A 17,674-nucleotide genomic window follows, 5' to 3' on the forward strand; every position below is an offset into this window, starting at 1 on the left:
AGTCTAGAGCGCCCTTCAGACACCAAGTGAAACTAGGGGAAAAGAAAAGGAGCACAGCTCCCAGGAACAGCTGTCCTCTGGGCCTCCACAACGGACTCACATCTCCCATGAGAAAAGACCTTTGCCTGTTATCTTTGTTCCTTGCTTTTCGGGAAACCTAGGGTTGCACTCCTCATCTCTCAGCCAACCCCCATCTTTGTAGGGCAAGCACAGAAGAACAGAGAGACCCCTTCTGAGGAAAAGGATGTGTTTGCATTTGACTTTTAAGCAATAGTTTGGGGAGGTTTGAATGGAAAGGCACCTGCTGAGGTGTGCTTTGCCGCACTGAAGCAGAATGAAAAGAAATTCGGCCACTCAATTTTCATCCTAAAACTACGCCCACCCCCAACAGCCAATTTGCCAATTTCAAAACACATTTCGAAGGGAACTGACACTTTTAGCTGCCCATTTTCAGGGATTGAAGAAAACATGACTTGGAAGAAAAGCCAATTTAGGAAGACTCTGGTGCATCCAGAGTAATGGCTAACAGCAATGGAATATAAAGCTAATTAAGAAACCTTGGTTTCTATAGACACAGTGCATCCCCCCCCCCCCGCATTGTCCACCTACAGAGTCCAAGTTCAGCCTTGAGAGTGAAAGGACAGCAGACAGCCTCCTCTGCAGAGTGGCTGGTGAGCTGCTGGTAGCAGATGGGTGCTCTGGCCTTGTTTGTATTTGCAGGTTTGTTTATGTGTTTTTCCCAACTGGACCTGAGGTCATTCTTTATAGGGAATATGTTATGTGTGAACTCCGGTGCCTTCCCAGGTCCCTCTTGTGCCCAAAGCTGACTGGCCCTGGGACAAGTGCAGATAAAAGCTATAGCCAACCCCCCAACCCTGCCCTGGCTTTGGAAAGTGCCAATTTAGGCCCACGCAGACCATTTTGAACTATTGAAACTTGATTTTTAAACCCAACAGCAGCTAAGCTGGAACAAGGTGAGTCTCCTAGAGTGCCCAGGCATTGGGCATTCCCCACTGGACCCAGTGATGCCCAGTTTCCAGCCCAACCCAGCTGTCTTGAGTTTGCCCTGGCTCAGCAGGAAGAAGATGAGAAGGGCCAATCCAGACCCTTTTGTTAGAATCAACCGAGACCAAGACCACTTTTAAAGCAAATTGATGAGCTAGATAGAAATCTGCAAACCACTCCCTAATTAGCCAAGGTCTGATCAAGGCGCCTGAGGCAATCTCCTCCTGGATTTCACCTCTTTCTTTCCTTCTTCCTTCCCACCCCTCCCCAATACACACTCCCACAGCACTCCACTTTTTAAAAACGTGTTTTTAACTCCACTAAGGTTCAGTATCAGAGAAAGTTGGAGGATGGGTCTGGATGTGTTTTAGCTGCATGTTTTACCCCTTTGACACTATACTTGGGCAGGTGTGAGGCTAGATCCAGATGGGGAAATCTGACTCTAGCCCTTCAGGAAATGACCCTGGAGCTGCAGAAGGTGGAAGCAGCTCTAGAACTGATCCCCTGCTCAGTTGTTCGACGCATAGTCTTGAGCGCTGAGCCTAGTGGGGAGCCACTCTGGTGGGGTGCACCTGAAGCCAGGGCACAGGTACTACCTATATTTACACCCCATTCTCTCTCTCTCTCTCTCTCTCTCACACACACACACACACACACAAACACACACATACACACACACTCCTAGAGCAGACAACGGTCCTCCTCCACCCTCTGGGCAGGGCCTTTCATTTTGTGGTCCCAACCCCTGCAAGGATACTGATAAAAAGCTTGGCACCAGGGTCCTGGCTGGACTTGGATTCCTGCTCCAAGGCATCCCAGCACAACGAACTCACTAGGACCAGAGGTTTGCAGGGGCTGGGGGCCCGACGCCTGCCGGAGAATGCAAAGGCAAGGATCAAAGACGCCTCTAGGGTTTGTTAGCTGGGCCTCTCTGAGGCCCCCCGGTGCACTAATTGCACTCCCCGCAGCCGCCCGCTCTCAGGCTGTCCCACCGCCGCTTGGCCGCTGGGCTGCGGGCTACGGAACAGCTGCGAGGCCCGAGGAGCGTTCAGCCGCCCGCTGCCCGGCGCTGGGGACACTCACTGCCCCGGGGAAGAGCCCCAGGAGGAGGAGGAGGGGCAGAGAGCCCCGGGTCAGCTGGGGCTGGCAGGCAGGCCAGGAGTGGGGAAAGTTGGCGGCCCACTTGGCCGGCATCAACAGCCTACGAGCAGAGACTTCTCTCCTGGCCTGGCCGGCTGCTCTGAAATCATCCACTTAAAAAAGAAAGGAATTCACACATCAAATAACTGCTCGGAAGAGGCCAGCAGGAAAACTGGAGCTGTTTTTATATAAGTCAACCCAAAGTCTTTACAGATTTTATAAATTCCTAGTATTACCAGAGGGATTTTTTTTTCCCCTAAATCAAGTCAGGCATCTCATCACAGTACATTCTGCTTTAGTAAAATCAGCTCCCTTGAATTTCATCGCTTGTTAAAAAAAGATAAACTTTATTTTTGTAATTTTCAATCACAAAAAAATCTATATTTTTGTCTAAGCATTTATTTTACTGAATCAAAAAGACATGAAAAGAAAAATCATGTTTTACTAACGTATATAAGTGACTCTTTTTTGGACAACATATAATAAATATGATATATCACTTATCACTCAGTCTTTCAAATGTACATTTTTTTTCATATTATGGAGCATGCCACTTTTCCAAAAGAAAAAAGGTCATGAGAAATCAGTGCAAAGTTCTCAATTACCCTCCTCTTTTCTCTGGGGCAGACGGAATGTCCACAGCAACGCCCTGTGCCTCAGAATTGAGGCTGTCTGTCCATCTACAATTCTCTCTGCCTCTACGGCTTCCTCTCCGTGCCCTCCATACTTCCCTCCTTTCCCTCCCCCCTCCCTCCCTCCTGCTTGTCCCTAAAGTCATTTTTAAAAAGAGCTTGAGGTTCTGTTTTAGTTGATGTTTTCACTTACTGGTCGCACTTTGCGTGGGGTCGGCGTTTTCCCCAGTCACACTGCTTTGGGGAGCTCCCCAGCCCTGTTTCTGGGGGTTGGGGAGATGAGAGCAGAGGGCTGGTTCCTCTTTGGGGGCCCCCCTCCCACTGGTGAGCGGCTTCTTCTCTTACTTCTCGGCTTCCCAGGGTCGCTCCTGCTCCCGAGAGAGGCCCTGCGGCCTGGTGCCGGGCGAGGAGGGCAGCTGTCCGGCCGGTCGGGGTGGGGACGGGAAGGGAAGGGACTGCAGCGCGGTAGATCGCTGTCTCTTCACCGGGGGTGCGGGGTGCCTGGGATGGGACTGGACAAGGGGTTGAGGGCTGGCTGCCCCCCAGGCCCCAGGCCGTGGATGAGCACGCGGGGAACCAGGGGCCGCTGCAGCTGGGGATGGGGCGCGGGGGGAGTCCGGTACATGCTGCTGTACATGGCTGCGGCAGCCGCGGCGGCCGTGGTGCTGTCTACGCTGCCCAGCAGGCTTGGGTGGTAGAAATAAGGCGACGGGAACATCCTCTGCAGGGCCGAGTAGTTCCCCGCCTCGGCCAGCAGCTCCAGGCCCACCGCGGTTTGCCGCTTCCACTTGGTCCTGAAAAAAAGCGGGCGTGCGCGCACCCCGCAGCTGTGGGAACAGTCCAGGCACCAGACCTTTTCTTCTCTCACCCTCTCCAGGCTTCTCTTTCTTGGGGCACAGAGAGACTGCAGACTGCGAGAGCTCTGAGAACGAGGAATGAAGCACATCTCCTAGGCCCCCTCCCCACCCTCTTGCTCACAGAATGGCCCAAATTCATGTCAGTTTCATAAATTACACCCTTAATGTCTGAGACATTCGTAAATGAAATTCTATAAGCTTCCCTGCCTTTTCCTCTCTGTTCTGCTGTTGCCCCTTACAATTGGGTTACTTCCTGAAACTTTCCTGAAGGCCAATGGAGACCAGTCTTTCTATAGGCGGTCTTCTCCCTCCTCCCCTAATTCTTTTCCCCCAAGGCCCCCCCCACAATCCCAGAGTGTCCACTCTCTGCCCTTCCCCCTTTCCTCCAGTCCAAGTGAGAAGAAACCATAAACAAAAGGACACAGAGACTCCTGGGCCTCAGACCCTGTCCCTCTCAGTCCCCAGAGCTGTGGAGACACGTCCCTCTCCACAGCCTCACAGGACCTTACAGTGGGTGGGGGGGCTTGGGGCAAGGAAGGCACACACCAACGTTTCAAAATTAAATTCATTTGAAGGAGGGCTCTCCCAAGGTGACAGCACCTCGGGGCCATTTAGGTGGGGGATGCATTTCAAGATATTTTCTCCTCTGAGAGAGAGTAACAATTAAAACCTGTGATCAGCTTTTCTTGGTCTCCTCCCTCCTCCACAGTACCCCGCTAGGAAGAAGAAGCCAACAGGCCTTTGCTCAAATGCCCCATGAAGGAGCTCAGGGCTGGTGGGCCATCCATACCCAGCAGCTTCAGCCAAATTAATAAACATGTCGCCCATTTTAAATTGGCTACAAATGACACTAATGTTTTCCGACAGAATTAGGGTGGCTGAAGCCGTATGTAATGAGACAGAAAATTATGGTAAAGATGACAACTGGATGGGCATTTCCAACTGCACTTATGGACGATTAGAAGACAAATGAGAGAAAAGGAGGGGGAGGAAAAAATCTAGACAAGGGTGTCTACTGCCAGGCTTCGAAATACGGCACAACTTCAGCCTCAGCTTGCCTGGGTCCTCGCTACAGTTCAGAGCCTGCAAGCGCTGCCAACCCCTTTCCGGATTTCCTTTCAGTGGAGGCAGTGGTTCCTGGCAGGCTCTGAGGTGACAAATCTAGGGAAGGGACAGACCCTCAGCCTGTCTGGCTGGCTGTCTCAAAAGCCAAGGCAAGGACATTTAAGCTGAGGCCAGTGGGGCAGCTCCTCCTGGATCGGAATAGCCAGGCTGTGTGACCAGCTGCAGACCTTCGGAACCAGCCAGGGGCAGGCCCAAAGGGTACATGGCACAGGCTCTATGGACCCGAGTGTCAACTGCACAGATGTCTCAATTTGAGAAGGTGTGGCTTAATGGATCTGGGGGCAAAGTGAGGGGAGGGATTCCAGCCACTCGGGTTTGAGAGGAAAAGTAGCATATGCCAAGACACTCAAAAGTGCAAAAGGTTCCAAACTCCAGCTGCCGCTCCATACGTCCCTCTCACCTGGGGGGTGTGCTTCATCCCTGCTCCAGCCAGAAAGTCCCCAGGGGCCCACTCTGGGGCCTCTGAGTCCCTGGAGTCTCCCGGGCCCGGAAGGAAGAGGACCGGCTCAGTAGTCATGACCTGGATGATCAGACGCCTTTGCCCCACCCCCCCACAACATCCCTTACCTGCGGTTCTGGTACCAGGTCTTGACTTGCGTGTCCGTGAGGTTGAGCGCAGCTGCCAGGTCCATGCGGTCCTGCACACTCAGGTATTTCTGCCGCTCAAAGCTACGCTCCAGTTGATTGAGTTGGTGGTCAGAGAAAGCTGTTCTGGCTTTACGAGGCTTTTTGGCTCTCACTGGGGGACTCTCCCGGCTACTCGTAATCTCCCGGTCTCCTTCCTCCTTTGTTCCTATGGTAGAAACCCATAGCCATAAGACAGTGTGGAATAGGAAGGGTGGTGTGTCCTCCTGGCACACACTTCCACATTCCCAAGCCAGCTGCTGGTCTTGGGGGACTATACTCCCACCACCCTTATCACACACAAACTTGGACCTTAGCCAAGGACCTTAAGAGGAAGAGGACCAATTTCTGGCCAAAGAGTCTAGAACTTTGTGCAGAACTACTAAAAGGATTCTAAAAGGTTGTCTGATCTTCCCATCTTTGCAAGTTAAAAAGAAAAAAATATTTTACAATATAGGGTTCTTTTGTTATTTCGTTCACGGGGTAGGGAGTGGGGAGATTCTGTCCCATTCCTTTACTGTTTTCACTATGACTTCATTTTGCTTTGATTTGGTACTTTTCAAAATACCTTTCTACTCTGTTGTTGGTGTGTTTGTTTATTTGAGGAAGGGGCACCTTTTTCATTTCACTTTTTCTGTTTACAGAAAGTTAAATGCATTTGCTTTCCCTTTCCAGATGCACTTGGGAAATAGTGGGATCAAGTTCTCTGCAGCTGCTTGCGTCAAGTCTTTTAAAGCTTCAGGAGGAATATGTCACCCAGACACCAAGTAGAGCTCAAAATCACTGAGCCCATCCAGGTGACAGCCCAGAGATTTCCGGATTCTATTTGTCAACTTTGGTTTTTTACTGAAATGCTGGGAAATCGATATGTCAATCCCTCTCTGTTTGTACCCGTTTTTGCTGCACTCCTTGATCTTCCCTGCAGGAAGAACAATAATCTCCCTAATTGACCCACTGGGGAGGTTGGTGCACAAAAAATCGCCAGGCCAGACTGTACATCTGTTTTGGGCACTATTATGCTAATGTTATAATAGTAAAATGAGGAGCCAATATCCTACCTTTCAGATAGTCAGCACACATCTTTCCCAGAAATGGCAAAGGTTAATACTAATAACAGTAATGAACTTATTAGTAAAGGTAAAAAAGAAATCTCCTGGTATGTTAAAACTCTTTCGTCGTGCAAAGACAAAAACACTTCCTTATGTAATTGAGGAAAAAATGGAAAAAGGGAGTTGAAGCACAGTTTCAACTGCTATTTTCTGATTTTACAAAAATAAACAAATCCAACTCCATAAGATTTTACTTTCATAAATGCTATTTCCCAATTACTTATAGGGAGACAAAATCTTACTGAAATACAAATAATTGGTAGGGGCCATGGAGTGAGAAGGGCATTTTAAAAACTGAAAAACTGATTATAAATTTTTACCATAGGGGCTTCCCTACATTAAACAAAATCTAATAATAAAAAAAAGTTACTTTGTTAATCAACTCGGAAATTTTTTCTTCATTAAATCTGGTAATTCCTGTGATGTTTAGAAAATGCAGTGTGTGGGGGGGGGGTACTGAAATAATTTGCATTAAAGAATAAATGCCACGTTGTGAACACACCCCTAGACACCACGCTAGCTAAGCCGTTCTCTCTCTCTCCCACCTCCCCTCATCCCCACCCCCCAAGGTCTCAGCTAGAAAAATCTCCAGTCCTTCCCTTTCATCAACGAAAGTATTCCGGTCAAATCCCCTCCGCGTCCTCCCTATTCCTAATACATAGAAATTATATAAAACAAAGAAAGGAGCAGGATGGCGGTGAAGGTTGAGAGGTGGGTATGTAACAATAAACCGAACTTCGGACGAGTCCTCGTGTCGCACGCCCAGGCCTTCCTCCCGCTTGCAGTTTTCGACCGGGGTGCAATCGCCCCTGAGTAACTCCCCAGCCGAGACTCGAGGGAGTCTGCAGGGGAGACCAAGAACCAGAGGTCGAGGAGACACTAGATGGCTCGGGCGGCCGACGCGGCGCGACTCACCGTGGCATTTGATGTCGCTCTGGGAATCTTCCCGCTTGTCGAGTTTGGTTTTGCTGTCCTCCTGCTCGAGCTTTGGCCTGAAGCTCTCGTGTGCTGCGTTGCTCTCCTGCTTCGGGGTGTGGTGGGGAGAGGACACGCTGGTGCTGTAGGGCGCACACGCCGCCAGGGGTTTGCTGTCGCCCAAGATGTCCTTAATTAAAAAAGAAGAGGTGGAAGTCCTGGGGGCCGAGGCGGGCGAGCCCAGCTGCTGGGCCGGCGGTTGCTGCTGCGGCTGCGGCGGCGGCGGCGGCGGCTGCTGTTGGGGAGAAGGCTGCAAACTTTGCGTGGGGGCCGCGGCGGGCGGCGGCGGCGGTTGGCTGTGGTGGAGGTGGTGGTGATGCTGGGGCCCTTCTGCGACCAGATGCGTCTCCGGGGGCTCCATGGTGACCGAGATGGGAGAAGAAGGCGCCGTTCCTACGGTATCAATCTCCGAACAGGGGGACGGAGTGGCCTGACTCCTAAAATCCGCGGTCCTGGCCTCGCCGAGCGGGCGGAAATCTCCATTCATCATGCCGGGGCTGCCCGAACTGGCACTGGACAAAATCGTGTCTATTCCAAAACTCGACCCGCTGGCCCCTTCCATTGTTGTCATTTCTACATGAGGTCCACGCCACTTCGCCGCTCAGCAGCCGCCCCGACCAAGCAAAGGAAGCTATCGATCGTAAAACAGAATAAACACTAAACAATGTTGTCGCAGCTTTAAAAAGACAAAAAAAGTGGGGCGGGAAGGGAAGGAAGGATCATGGGGGGGTGGCAACCGGTGGACACTTTCGACACTTTTTGTTTTCCTTATTCATAAAGTAGGGGTGGGGAGAAGGGGAGAAAGGAAGAGAGAGGGGGAAAGTTACAAAAATTGTTGAGGAAGAACGGAGCTTGCGCTCCAGGAACGACCGCGCACGTGGGGGCGGCGGTAGCGGCGCAGGGGACTCAGACGAAGACGCAGGCGGCGGGAGGTGACCCCGACGCCGCCGCCGCCACCGCTGCCGCCGCCGCCTGGGTCTGCCCACAGCCTGGCACCAGGCGGCAGCGGCGGCGGCGGACCTGGCAGGTGCAGCGACCGCCGAGCCCGGGCGGTCGCGCGCCCTCGGAGCTCCCGGGCCGCTCCCCGAGGTGGCTGCTGCGCGCGACTCGGCCGCCCTGGAGCCGAGTTTCTGAACTTTCTTGGAAAGTTGTGGAGCAGACACCGCCGCAGTGGTCGCGGCAACACGAGACGGAGAGGAAGAGAAGGACAAGAAGGAGCAGGCGCAGGCGGAGGAGGCGGCGGAGACGCGGCGCCGAGCGACTCCGGCCGCTGCCGGGCGCGTTCGCTTGTAATCCGGCTGCTCGCGGGCGGCGCCGACCCCCTCGCGTGACGTCACGGCCTCTGCCGCCGCTCTCCGCGCCGCGCGGGGCCCGCGCCCCCGCCGCCGAGGCCGCGCGCCGGGCCCCGCGCTCCCATTGGCCGCGCCCGCGCGAGCGAGCGACGCCGACGTCCCGGGAGCCAATGGACGCGCGGCTCGCGAGCCCGTCAGCGAGCGCCGCTTCGGCCCCGCTGCTCTTTTGAGAACCTGCTCAACCCCTTGCGTGCAGCCGAAAGCCGAACACCTAGTCCTGCGGTGATTCCGGTGTCCACAATCACGCGTGAGGGCAAAGGCAGAGAGGAGAGCAGAGGTGGACTAGAGAAGGGACCCGAGGGGTAAAATTAAACACAAAAAACCCCACCAAGTCGAGATCGGCCCGTTCTCCCGAGGAGTCCGAGGAGGGAGGAGAAAGAGGGCAGAAAGGGAAAAGGAATCTGGCGGGCTCACCTTCGCACTCCGGCGCGGCCGCCCTCGCAGCATCCCCAAACACGCGCTTGTGTAGTCCAAGGACACTGAGAGCAGAGGAGGGGGGGTGTCCCTGAAGGAATCCACGGGAAAGTGTGTAACTCCAGCAGCCGGACCTCTGGGTGGGCGGGCGGACTCGGGGCTCTGATTTCTCCCCGGACAGCCCCGGCGCCCGAGCTGTGGCCCCCTAGGCGGCGGGTCCCCGACGGCGGTTAGAGCGCGTCCACTCTGCACTCTCGGGAAGCGTGGGTGGGGAAGGGTCCTGCTGCTCCAAACCGCGGTCACCAGTCTGGTCACCAGTCTGGGCCTGTGCTGGAAGAAATGCCTGGCCAGACACTTTCTCCCGAGCGGGGTAAATAATGCCCCGAGGCGTTCTCTAGTGGCGAGGAAGGCGATGGTCCACTGTCCGGCTGGCCCGGGGCTCAGGAGCCCAGGTGGCGGGGCCGCGGCACGCGCTCCGGCTCACCACTCGCCAGTTCTCTCTCTCTCCCTCTCCCCCCACCCCCAATCCGGGCGCTCATTTGGAAAGGAAACAGTCACTGTGGATCCACTGGGGACCTGGAGCGTGGCATGACTGTGACGCCTCGTCGGAGGGTATCAACTTACATTATTTTCTCTAGGACGTCTCCAACCTGTCTCTTGTTGAATGTCAGGGTAATGGGAAGTGCCAGTGACAAGACGGCGTATTACTCCTGATTAAGTGCCGTGTCAACCTAATTAGCAGAGTAATTATAAGGTGCTAATGAATGATTCAAAGTTCTTTGAGTTACATTTTACTCCAAATTACCATTTTAAGAACCCTATGAATCTGAGTGGCTGGCATCGCTTCCGTGACTAGGTGCAGAATGATGGTAGAAAATGGCCTTTCAAGTCTCCAAGGGCTGGGCCGAAATCTGGGGTTTAGTTGCAGTTCCGAAGGTCCCTTTCTATGAAACAGATTTTTGTTTTTCCGTTGAGGACGGGGGCGGCTGGCAGGGGGAAGGGGGGGCGACCGGGTGTTGTCCGGGACGCGAAAGATCTCCTGGGACAAGATGCTGCCTTTCTGTCGGAACTGCACCCGCGTGAGCCCTCGGTCCGGGAGGGGGTAGGTTCGAGAGTCATCCTTCCTGCTCTTTACTAGGGAATTCGCTGTGTTTGACCCAGAAAAAGCCCGCGCTGTTTCAAGGGTGTGTTGAGCTGTTTCTTATCTTTGTGCGGTTTGTTCCCGGGTCTGTCTCTGAGGAGAACTGCAGGGAGAGAAAAGACCAAGGCGAGATGTTCAATCCGGGCAGCTCTCGCTTTTCTCATAAGGCGAGGGGAGTTTGGCGGCGGAGCCGGGGTTGGTGAGCCAAGGCGGGGACGCGGCGCGAGCTGCAGGCACAGGCCGTAGCCCGCGGGAGGGCGTGCGGGGCGCCCCTCGGGAGCGCGCGGTCGGCCCGCGGGCTGGGCTTGAGCTCCTCTGGCCTGGGAACCCGCAGAGGGCCGGGATGATGTCTGGAGAGGGGTTGAATCGGCCACCTCTGGAGCGGAAACTGCTCACGGACCAGACCCTCCTGGGAGCCTGCCAGCCAAGCCTCGGCCTGCCAGCGGGCGGGTATCTCGGAACCACCGCCCGGACTTGCGCGGGCATCTGTCTTATGGAAGGCCGCAGTGTCCCACCCATAAGGCCGTGGAGCCGAACCCCCTCGCGCATCCCTGGCACAGTTGGCTTCTGTGGGATAGGCGCTGGGACCGCCCGAGACTACAGGTGTATGCTACCCTTTATTCTCCCTTCCCTAAATATCAGTTAGGGCTCTTCTCATTCTGACATCACCTGTCACTCCCCAAACGGAGTGCGTTTCCTCCCAAACCTGGGGTTCCACCCGCACTTCCCTCACTGACTGTTCTGGGTGGGAAGTGGGGAGGAGAAAAATCTAAGATCCAGAACTAACGGCACTGCACAAATCAGTTATTCTCGACCTTGATAAATAATTCATTTAAGCCTGTTTTTGTTTTCTTCCGACGCCTAAAATGACTCAAGAGCTCAAAAGGCTGATTGCACAGCTTGTGTTGGACAGTTGAACAGGATTTTTTGCTTGGAATAATTCACAACATTAGCAGGGGAGGTAGAAATATGACCCTACGAAAAAAAAATGAAATCTAAAAAGAAAGGGTGAGAGGACGGTGAAAGTTTTACAAGAGTGGTGTTCCTTTTATGAAAACTCTAAAGCAAAGAAAATGGAAGCCCAGTAGGCCCCACCTTGTGAAGGTCTCAGATCCTGTTTTCTTAAGAAAAGGTTAAGAACATAGGAGGTTTCTTTGGGTGGGATGTTAGGGGATCAGCTTTCCCCATCACAATTGTGAGGGGATAACACAACCTTGACTTTTATCAAGGCTCCTATCTTTGGGTCCCTACTAGAGAGGATATGCTAGTGGTGGCCTGAATATCTAAAAGAGGGACTCAAAGACCAGATTGCAAACTTAATGAAAAACAAATTCTTCAGAGCTGGGTTTTTGTTCCTTAACTTTTTTCAGTTCTTTTTTCTCCTTCCCTCTTTTGCCATTATTTTTTTTTTCCCTGAGAGTATATATAATCCATATGCCCAAGAAATCTCGTACTTTCTAGCAGAGCAAACACAATTAACTTTTTATTTTAAAAATATAAATTCAGAAATAGAACGGGGTGTAGACTAATCATATTTTCAATTCCCACGTAGAGGAAAAGAAATACATTAACTGGATTTAATCTCAGGTTTTACCACTGAATTTAAGATACAAATAAATATAGTCCCTAAAGCGACATAGGTTTCAAAATGATCTTCCATTTTCAAACCTTCATTTCCTTTAAAAAAAAAAAAAGACAAATGAAGAAAGAAAAATTCTTTAATTTTTGGAAGATTTTGGAATTCTTGCACAGAAAGCAGTTATTTGCCGAATGTGGATAATAGAGAACAAACTTTTCCTTCTGCTTTGAAGGACATGTCAGTCCTGAGTCAGTCAGTGCTCACTCCCCACCATAAATAATAATTCAAACATTCATGATTTTAACAAGTTTTGTTCCTTAATACATGTATCTTCCTTCCTTCACTTTAACAAGTGAGATTTGGCGTTGTATTTAAATTGGAGCATCAGTTTTTTAAAGGAAGTGAACTTTGAAGAAATGCATCTATAGATTACGATGAATTTGGAAATGATGTTTCTTCCAATCATTTTTTTTTTTGAACGTCTGCAAGTGTCTGCATGATGACAATGCCAACTGACGGGAATGAAGTGCAAAGGCGCTTCCTTCCACTGGGCGGCGCCAAGAGCCCCGAGCCGAGAAAGCAGGCTATTGTTTCTTTCTGTAAAAGATGCAAGATGTACAAATAAGCTCTCCCTCTTCTAAGGATGGCTCCCTGATGATAGCGTGACCTCTCAACATTTCAAAGCTACAGGAACGTCGGAAGTTTTCTTTATTTTTCTTTTCAGTATATGAATATATTTCCAGCTGCTTAAGGACTTGATGCTTATATGCTTGGAAACAAAATGTAGTAAAGAGAAAGACATGAAAATCCTGAAATTGAGTCCCTTAAATAGAGAGAAACCAGGGGAGTGGAGGTTGGGAGCAGAGAGAGAAAAGTAAATAGATGAAAAAGAATAAGGTAACTGAGAACTTTTAACGGAATAATAAATTAAAATGATAGTCTTTGCAATCACTAGCAATCACTCGCAATCACTTTTGTTCTAGAGGAACAAAAGTTTTGAGAGAGAGTTCTGGTATCATAAGAAAATTTGTGATAGCCATGAGCTTCATCACAGCTTTAAAGATCCACACTTTAGCAGAGATCTAGTGAAGCTGGCTCTCCTTTGGATGTTAGCTGTGTGTCGTGCCAGAGTGATCAGAAGGAAGGCCAGTGGAGATGGAGAGAAAGAATGCTAGAAGAGGGAGTTTTAATCCCATTTTTCCACTTTCCCATGCTCTTGAGTAGGGCATTTAACCTTTCTGATCACCACCTTTCTTCTCTAGTAAAGGAAAAAATAGTCCTTACCTGGAGCAGGGTGGTTGTGAAGACCAAATTAGACCTTCTTTTAAAAAGCTCTTTACAAAATTTGAAGCAAGAGATCGACAAATGAACAACGCAAAGGTAGCGGTTGTTTCTAGCTACAGGCAACGTACAGTAACCATGTTTGATTTCCCATCCTCCTTCCCTCACTCATTTTGTTCATTCACTCAGTCATTTAACAGTACTGTATGTGCCTTCTATGCCAGGTGCTTGAGAATGAGACACTAACCCACCTCCGAGAGTTGAGGAGAGCTTGAGTGTGATGGAAATTGTCATCGCTGCCAAGACGCCTGCTACATTGGGGGCGCAAAAGAGAGAGTGGGGAGCCCCGCCTGCCTTGGGAGGAGTAGGGGGAATACAGAGGCTTCCTGAAGGAAATACAGTGCATCTTCAGTCATGCAAAAGAAAAGGGAGGTACATCCCAAGTAGAGGGATTTATATGGTAGCTCAGAGTATCAACTGTGCAAAAATGTCCACAAACTGTCCATACTTTTAATCTCCTGAGAATGGAGTTGGGCTGTAATTTGTGGGCATATGTTGGCTCTAGAGATCGCTGCTTCGGGAACAGCACCTTGGAGGAACAGAAACTGACTAACTGCGCATGCCTACAGACCTCAGCCGCAGAATTTTGCAGCAGGTTTGATTACAGCCCCAGAGATGGCCCACCTCCTCAAACTACAACTCGTCTCCTCCTCTACTCCTGCTTCCTTTCTTCTTTCTAGGGTTCTCGATGTGGGAGGAGAAAGAAGTCTTCCTTAGAGGCAGGGGTGGAAATAGAGGAGATGAGAAAGTGGAGGCTGTTGGAAGAGGATGGGGAGTCGGTTTTATTTCACTCCTCAACTAAATCATTGCCCATTGAAGATCAGCTCCCGGGGAAATGAAAGGACCTCTGTGTGACACCGTCACGTCCCACTATAAAAAGAATTCTGAGGCCTCTAAAGCTCAGGAAGGTAGCTGAATCTTGTATCAACTCCTGAGGTTAAGAGGGAATGGAGGGGCGGAGGCAGAGGACAAACGAAAGCCTCGGAGCGCTGGGCGAAAATGCCAATCAGAGAAGGGGAAATTCATTTGCGATGTTAATTAACAAGCGGCTAATTAAAACGGCACTTTGAGCGCTAATCAATCGCCTTATTAAGTTAGAGCCATCACTGGAACAAATTGAAAGCTCCCCGCCCCGGCTCCTGCCTCTGGTGAGGGAGGGGTTGGATTCCCAGACCTAGGGAGGTGTGGGGCGGTCTCTGACAGAACCCTCCAACTCCTCCAACTCCAAGGTTCACCTCTGCGGAACAGCCCGCCCCTGCCCTGGGACTTGATGAACCGGAAAAGTGTCTAGGAGGCGATTTCTAGTCCAGACGCACCCGGCGGGGAAGAAGAGGTTGCGTGGGAGAGAATTGGATCAGCGACCCCGCACGTTGGTTTCCGGGAGGAGCTTCCCCCAAATGTGCAGGAATTCGAACTATGAGCCGCAAGCGGGGAGAGGGAGCAATTCAGCCCGAGAGGGGGCGCTCTCTAGCCGGGACCACTCATCCCCACTTCTCCGGACAGAGCGATCGCTTTACTTGGAACGCAGGTCTTAGGCCGTTGCCCAAGTTCAGCCCAGCAACCAGGAAAGAACTGGGCTGTCTTCGGGCAGCAAGGTCAGGCTAGCCAGCCACCTTGGCTCTGTCTTCTTGGGCTCCATAAGAATGGGGTGGAGTGCGTAAAGGGAAGAGCGAGTGGGACGCGGGCACACCATTTCCAGCCACTTAGTTGCCTCCCAGCCAATCCGTTCACGTTTCCTCATGGCTTTGATTCTCCAAACTCGCTAAGAGAATCAAGAATTTGAATCTCTATTTTGAGGAGCCTTCCGCATATCCTAATTGTTAAATGCCTACTTTTCACCAAATTCCCAAGGGAGAAGTATTTGGCAACAAGAGGGGGCTGTGAATTTCAATGCTAATTAAGTGGGGTCCTCCTGCAACTCCACCTGCCTGGAGGCCGTAGTTAAGGCAGAACACACCCGGCGCGCACACCACAACATTCCTGGGGTGCAAAGCAGAAGCTCAGTTGAAGAGGGACCCCGGCGGACTCCTGTATGGCTTAGCTTTTTACCGCCCGTTACAGGAGAGGGGGGGAAAAGGGGGGGGGGACGCCGTTAGAAGGAGGTCTTTTGCGTGGCGGGTGATAAGTGGCGTGGCCCAGGGTGTGTTAATGTGTCTGCGATGACACACGTATGTTCTCAGCTGGCCTGTGGGCTCGCCTTCCCAGAGATGCGTCTCGGACGGCGTCTGCTAGTGGGTCTGAGCATGCTTGGGGTGTCCCGGGAGAACCGAAGGAACGGCTCCCACGTGCAAAGTTCAAAAGCATTAATATTTTCATCATATTATCATTATTCAATATAATAATATTTGCTCGGTTAGCGGCACTAATTAGGCCACATTAAAACTGTAGTGTCTCCCTAATGGTGCGTAATGTGCCCACACTCACATTTTTCTCTCTGAGGATGGGCGGCTTTGGGCTGGCAGAGGAGAGGAGACAGGCAAGCAGTGGGATGGATTAGGGTGTGCCGCCTCCCCAACACACACACACACACACACACACACACACACAGACCGCAAGGTATCTGCTGAGTGGGGTCTTCCGTCTCGGCAGGGTCCAGGGGACCCTCTACTGTGCTTTCTGCCCAGCGCCGAGCACCCCGCAGCCAGCTCCCGCGCCTCGGCTCTTTGAACTCGGCGGATTGATTTTGCTACCTTTCCCCTGTTGTGTGTGTGCCTTCAATTGGTTAGGTTTTTAAGGTTTGGGAGGGCCGATGAGAAAGAATTAAAATACTCTTTAACTGGAGCCCCTTGGCCGAGAACTGGAGGTCCCGCCCCCCAGCTCGGCGCTTTTAGGATCCCCTTCCCAATGGGAATTTCTTTCCGAGACTCCTGGGTGGGAGTGAAAAAGAAGCGCCCGCTAAGCAGGTCTGTTGTGGGTCTATTTCCTCCTCTTGGTGCCCGCGGTCGGCCCAGGCGTCCTGCAGCCCTCGGCGAGGTGGATGTTAAGCTTGGGGAGAATGCCCCTCCCGCGGGCGTGCGGCGAGATCACTCTGAATATGTAATATATTTGTAACGCGCGTTGAGGTGCGATATGTGTTCGGGAATGGGAGTGGGGTGGGGTGGTGAGGTTGAAGCTGGATTGGGAAGGGGGGGGCACAGAACTCACACTGTACCGCGCAATCTAACAATCTGAACATTTCTTTATTAAAAGCTGCTGCGTGACATTTACACTGAGCCACCAGCCTCTGCCTCTAATCCGGGTGAAAACGTATTGAACCGCCGAATCGTGGCTTCGGCGTGCGGGGACTCTGCTGTGCGCGGCCTGGCCAGACCCCTCGGCTGCAACCCGAGGAGGCGCCTACCCCCTACCCCGTCCCACCGGGGAGGGTGGGAGAGGTGCCTCCAGCCCAGCCGGGGCGCCCAGGTGATACCCGCATCCGCACTCTCGCTTCGCCCCCCCCACCTCCAAAGCCGCCCGCCTCCGCGACGCTCTAATGACCGAATCCAAGCCTCTAGTCCTTCCTTCCCCCAACAAAGAAGTAAACTTTCTTCCTCTCCCCTGCCCCTCCCCCATAATCCAATCGTTTAGAGCTGCTGTTTTCCTTTTGTCAGATTCCTCCTCCCGGATCAGTCTGAGTACACGATCAGAACTGCTCAGAGAGCAGGAAGCACATTGATTTCAGCTTGTTCTGTCCACAGACAGGCCCTGACAAGGTTGTTAGAACAGTCGGAGAGGTCTATACAATCACTTAATTACCAAAACTGTCAGTCAGGCGGGACGCGGGTACGCGTCCCGGGCTGCGCCCGGCATTCCAGCAGTGGGCCGCGCGCGTGATTGATCGGTGCTGATAGCATCGCAAAATAATTACCGCGAATTTTCTGATGTGTGATTTTATCCCAAGTTCATGCTTCAGAGAGGTAATCGGAGGATGAGAAGGGTCAGTGCCATTTCGGATTACCTGGAGTCGGCGGAAAAGGGTAAAATAGAAGGGGGAGCGTCTCAGAGGAAAGGAGAGAGAAGGGGGTGCAGAGAGAGAGGGAAGAAGGGGAAGAAAGAGAGCGAGTTATGGATTGCTGGAGGGACTGCAAGCAATTCGTCAAACTGTGCAAGTGATTTCCTTCAGAGCCAGCATATGGCAGATTGATTTTGTCCAACGTCGGTTTAGCCACATTTAAAATGATGCAGCGGTTATTATTGCGATTGGCTTAGGAGCTGACAGGCAGTTGTAGGCGCAAGGAGTATAGATCCTGTTTACCGGAGACGTGTTCGTAACTGCTGTCAAATACAGTTAAGTAAATATCATTAGGAAAGAGCTCCGTTAAGAGAAATGCCAATCCAATAAATATGGTTTTCCTCCCCGCCCTCCGCATGGCTGCCTGCGCCTCCTTCAAGAGCTTCTCC

The 17,674-nt window shown here is 51.8% G+C and overlaps 2 protein-coding genes and 1 long non-coding RNA gene across 4 annotated transcripts in view; 1 reads left to right on the plus strand and 2 right to left on the minus strand.

Moving 5' to 3' along the window:
- Positions 1-2,937: 2,937 nt before the first annotated feature.
- BARHL2 (BarH like homeobox 2) lies at positions 2,938-9,304 on the minus strand. Of its 2 annotated transcripts, XM_082688629.1 has the most exons (4): positions 9,234-9,304; positions 7,408-8,098; positions 5,327-5,552; positions 2,938-3,571 (listed from the first exon to the last, which is right to left on the minus strand). In XM_082688629.1, exons 2-4 carry the CDS (start codon positions 8,036-8,038, stop codon positions 3,259-3,261), a joined length of 1,170 nt encoding a protein of 389 aa, XP_082544755.1. In that variant the 5' UTR covers positions 8,039-8,098; positions 9,234-9,304; the 3' UTR covers positions 2,938-3,258. The 2 variants fall into 2 exon arrangements, with proteins under 2 accessions (XP_082544755.1, XP_082544754.1); XM_082688628.1 differs by lacking the exon at positions 9,234-9,304 and having other exon boundaries at positions 7,408-8,481.
- A 476-nt stretch (positions 9,305-9,780) lies between these two features.
- LOC309843292 overlaps positions 9,781-17,674 on the plus strand; it is a 34,144-nt gene continuing 26,250 nt past the window's right edge. Inside the window, exon 1 of the long non-coding RNA XR_014300047.1 lies at positions 9,781-9,845. This is a non-coding gene — a long non-coding RNA (uncharacterized lncRNA). The remainder of the gene's footprint in view (positions 9,846-17,674) is intronic.
- LOC309843288 (uncharacterized protein) overlaps positions 12,530-17,674 on the minus strand; it is a 144,484-nt gene continuing 139,339 nt past the window's right edge. Inside the window, exons 7-8 of the mRNA XM_082688632.1 lie at positions 17,142-17,231; positions 12,530-12,550 (exon numbers count right to left, since the gene is read on the minus strand). Coding sequence (XP_082544758.1) covers positions 17,228-17,231 — 4 coding nt within the window. The 3' untranslated portion in view covers positions 12,530-12,550; positions 17,142-17,227. The remainder of the gene's footprint in view (positions 12,551-17,141; positions 17,232-17,674) is intronic.

Source organism: Mustela nivalis, assembly GCF_964662115.1.
Source record: "Mustela nivalis genome assembly, chromosome: 10".
NCBI lineage: Eukaryota > Metazoa > Chordata > Mammalia > Carnivora > Mustelidae > Mustela > Mustela nivalis.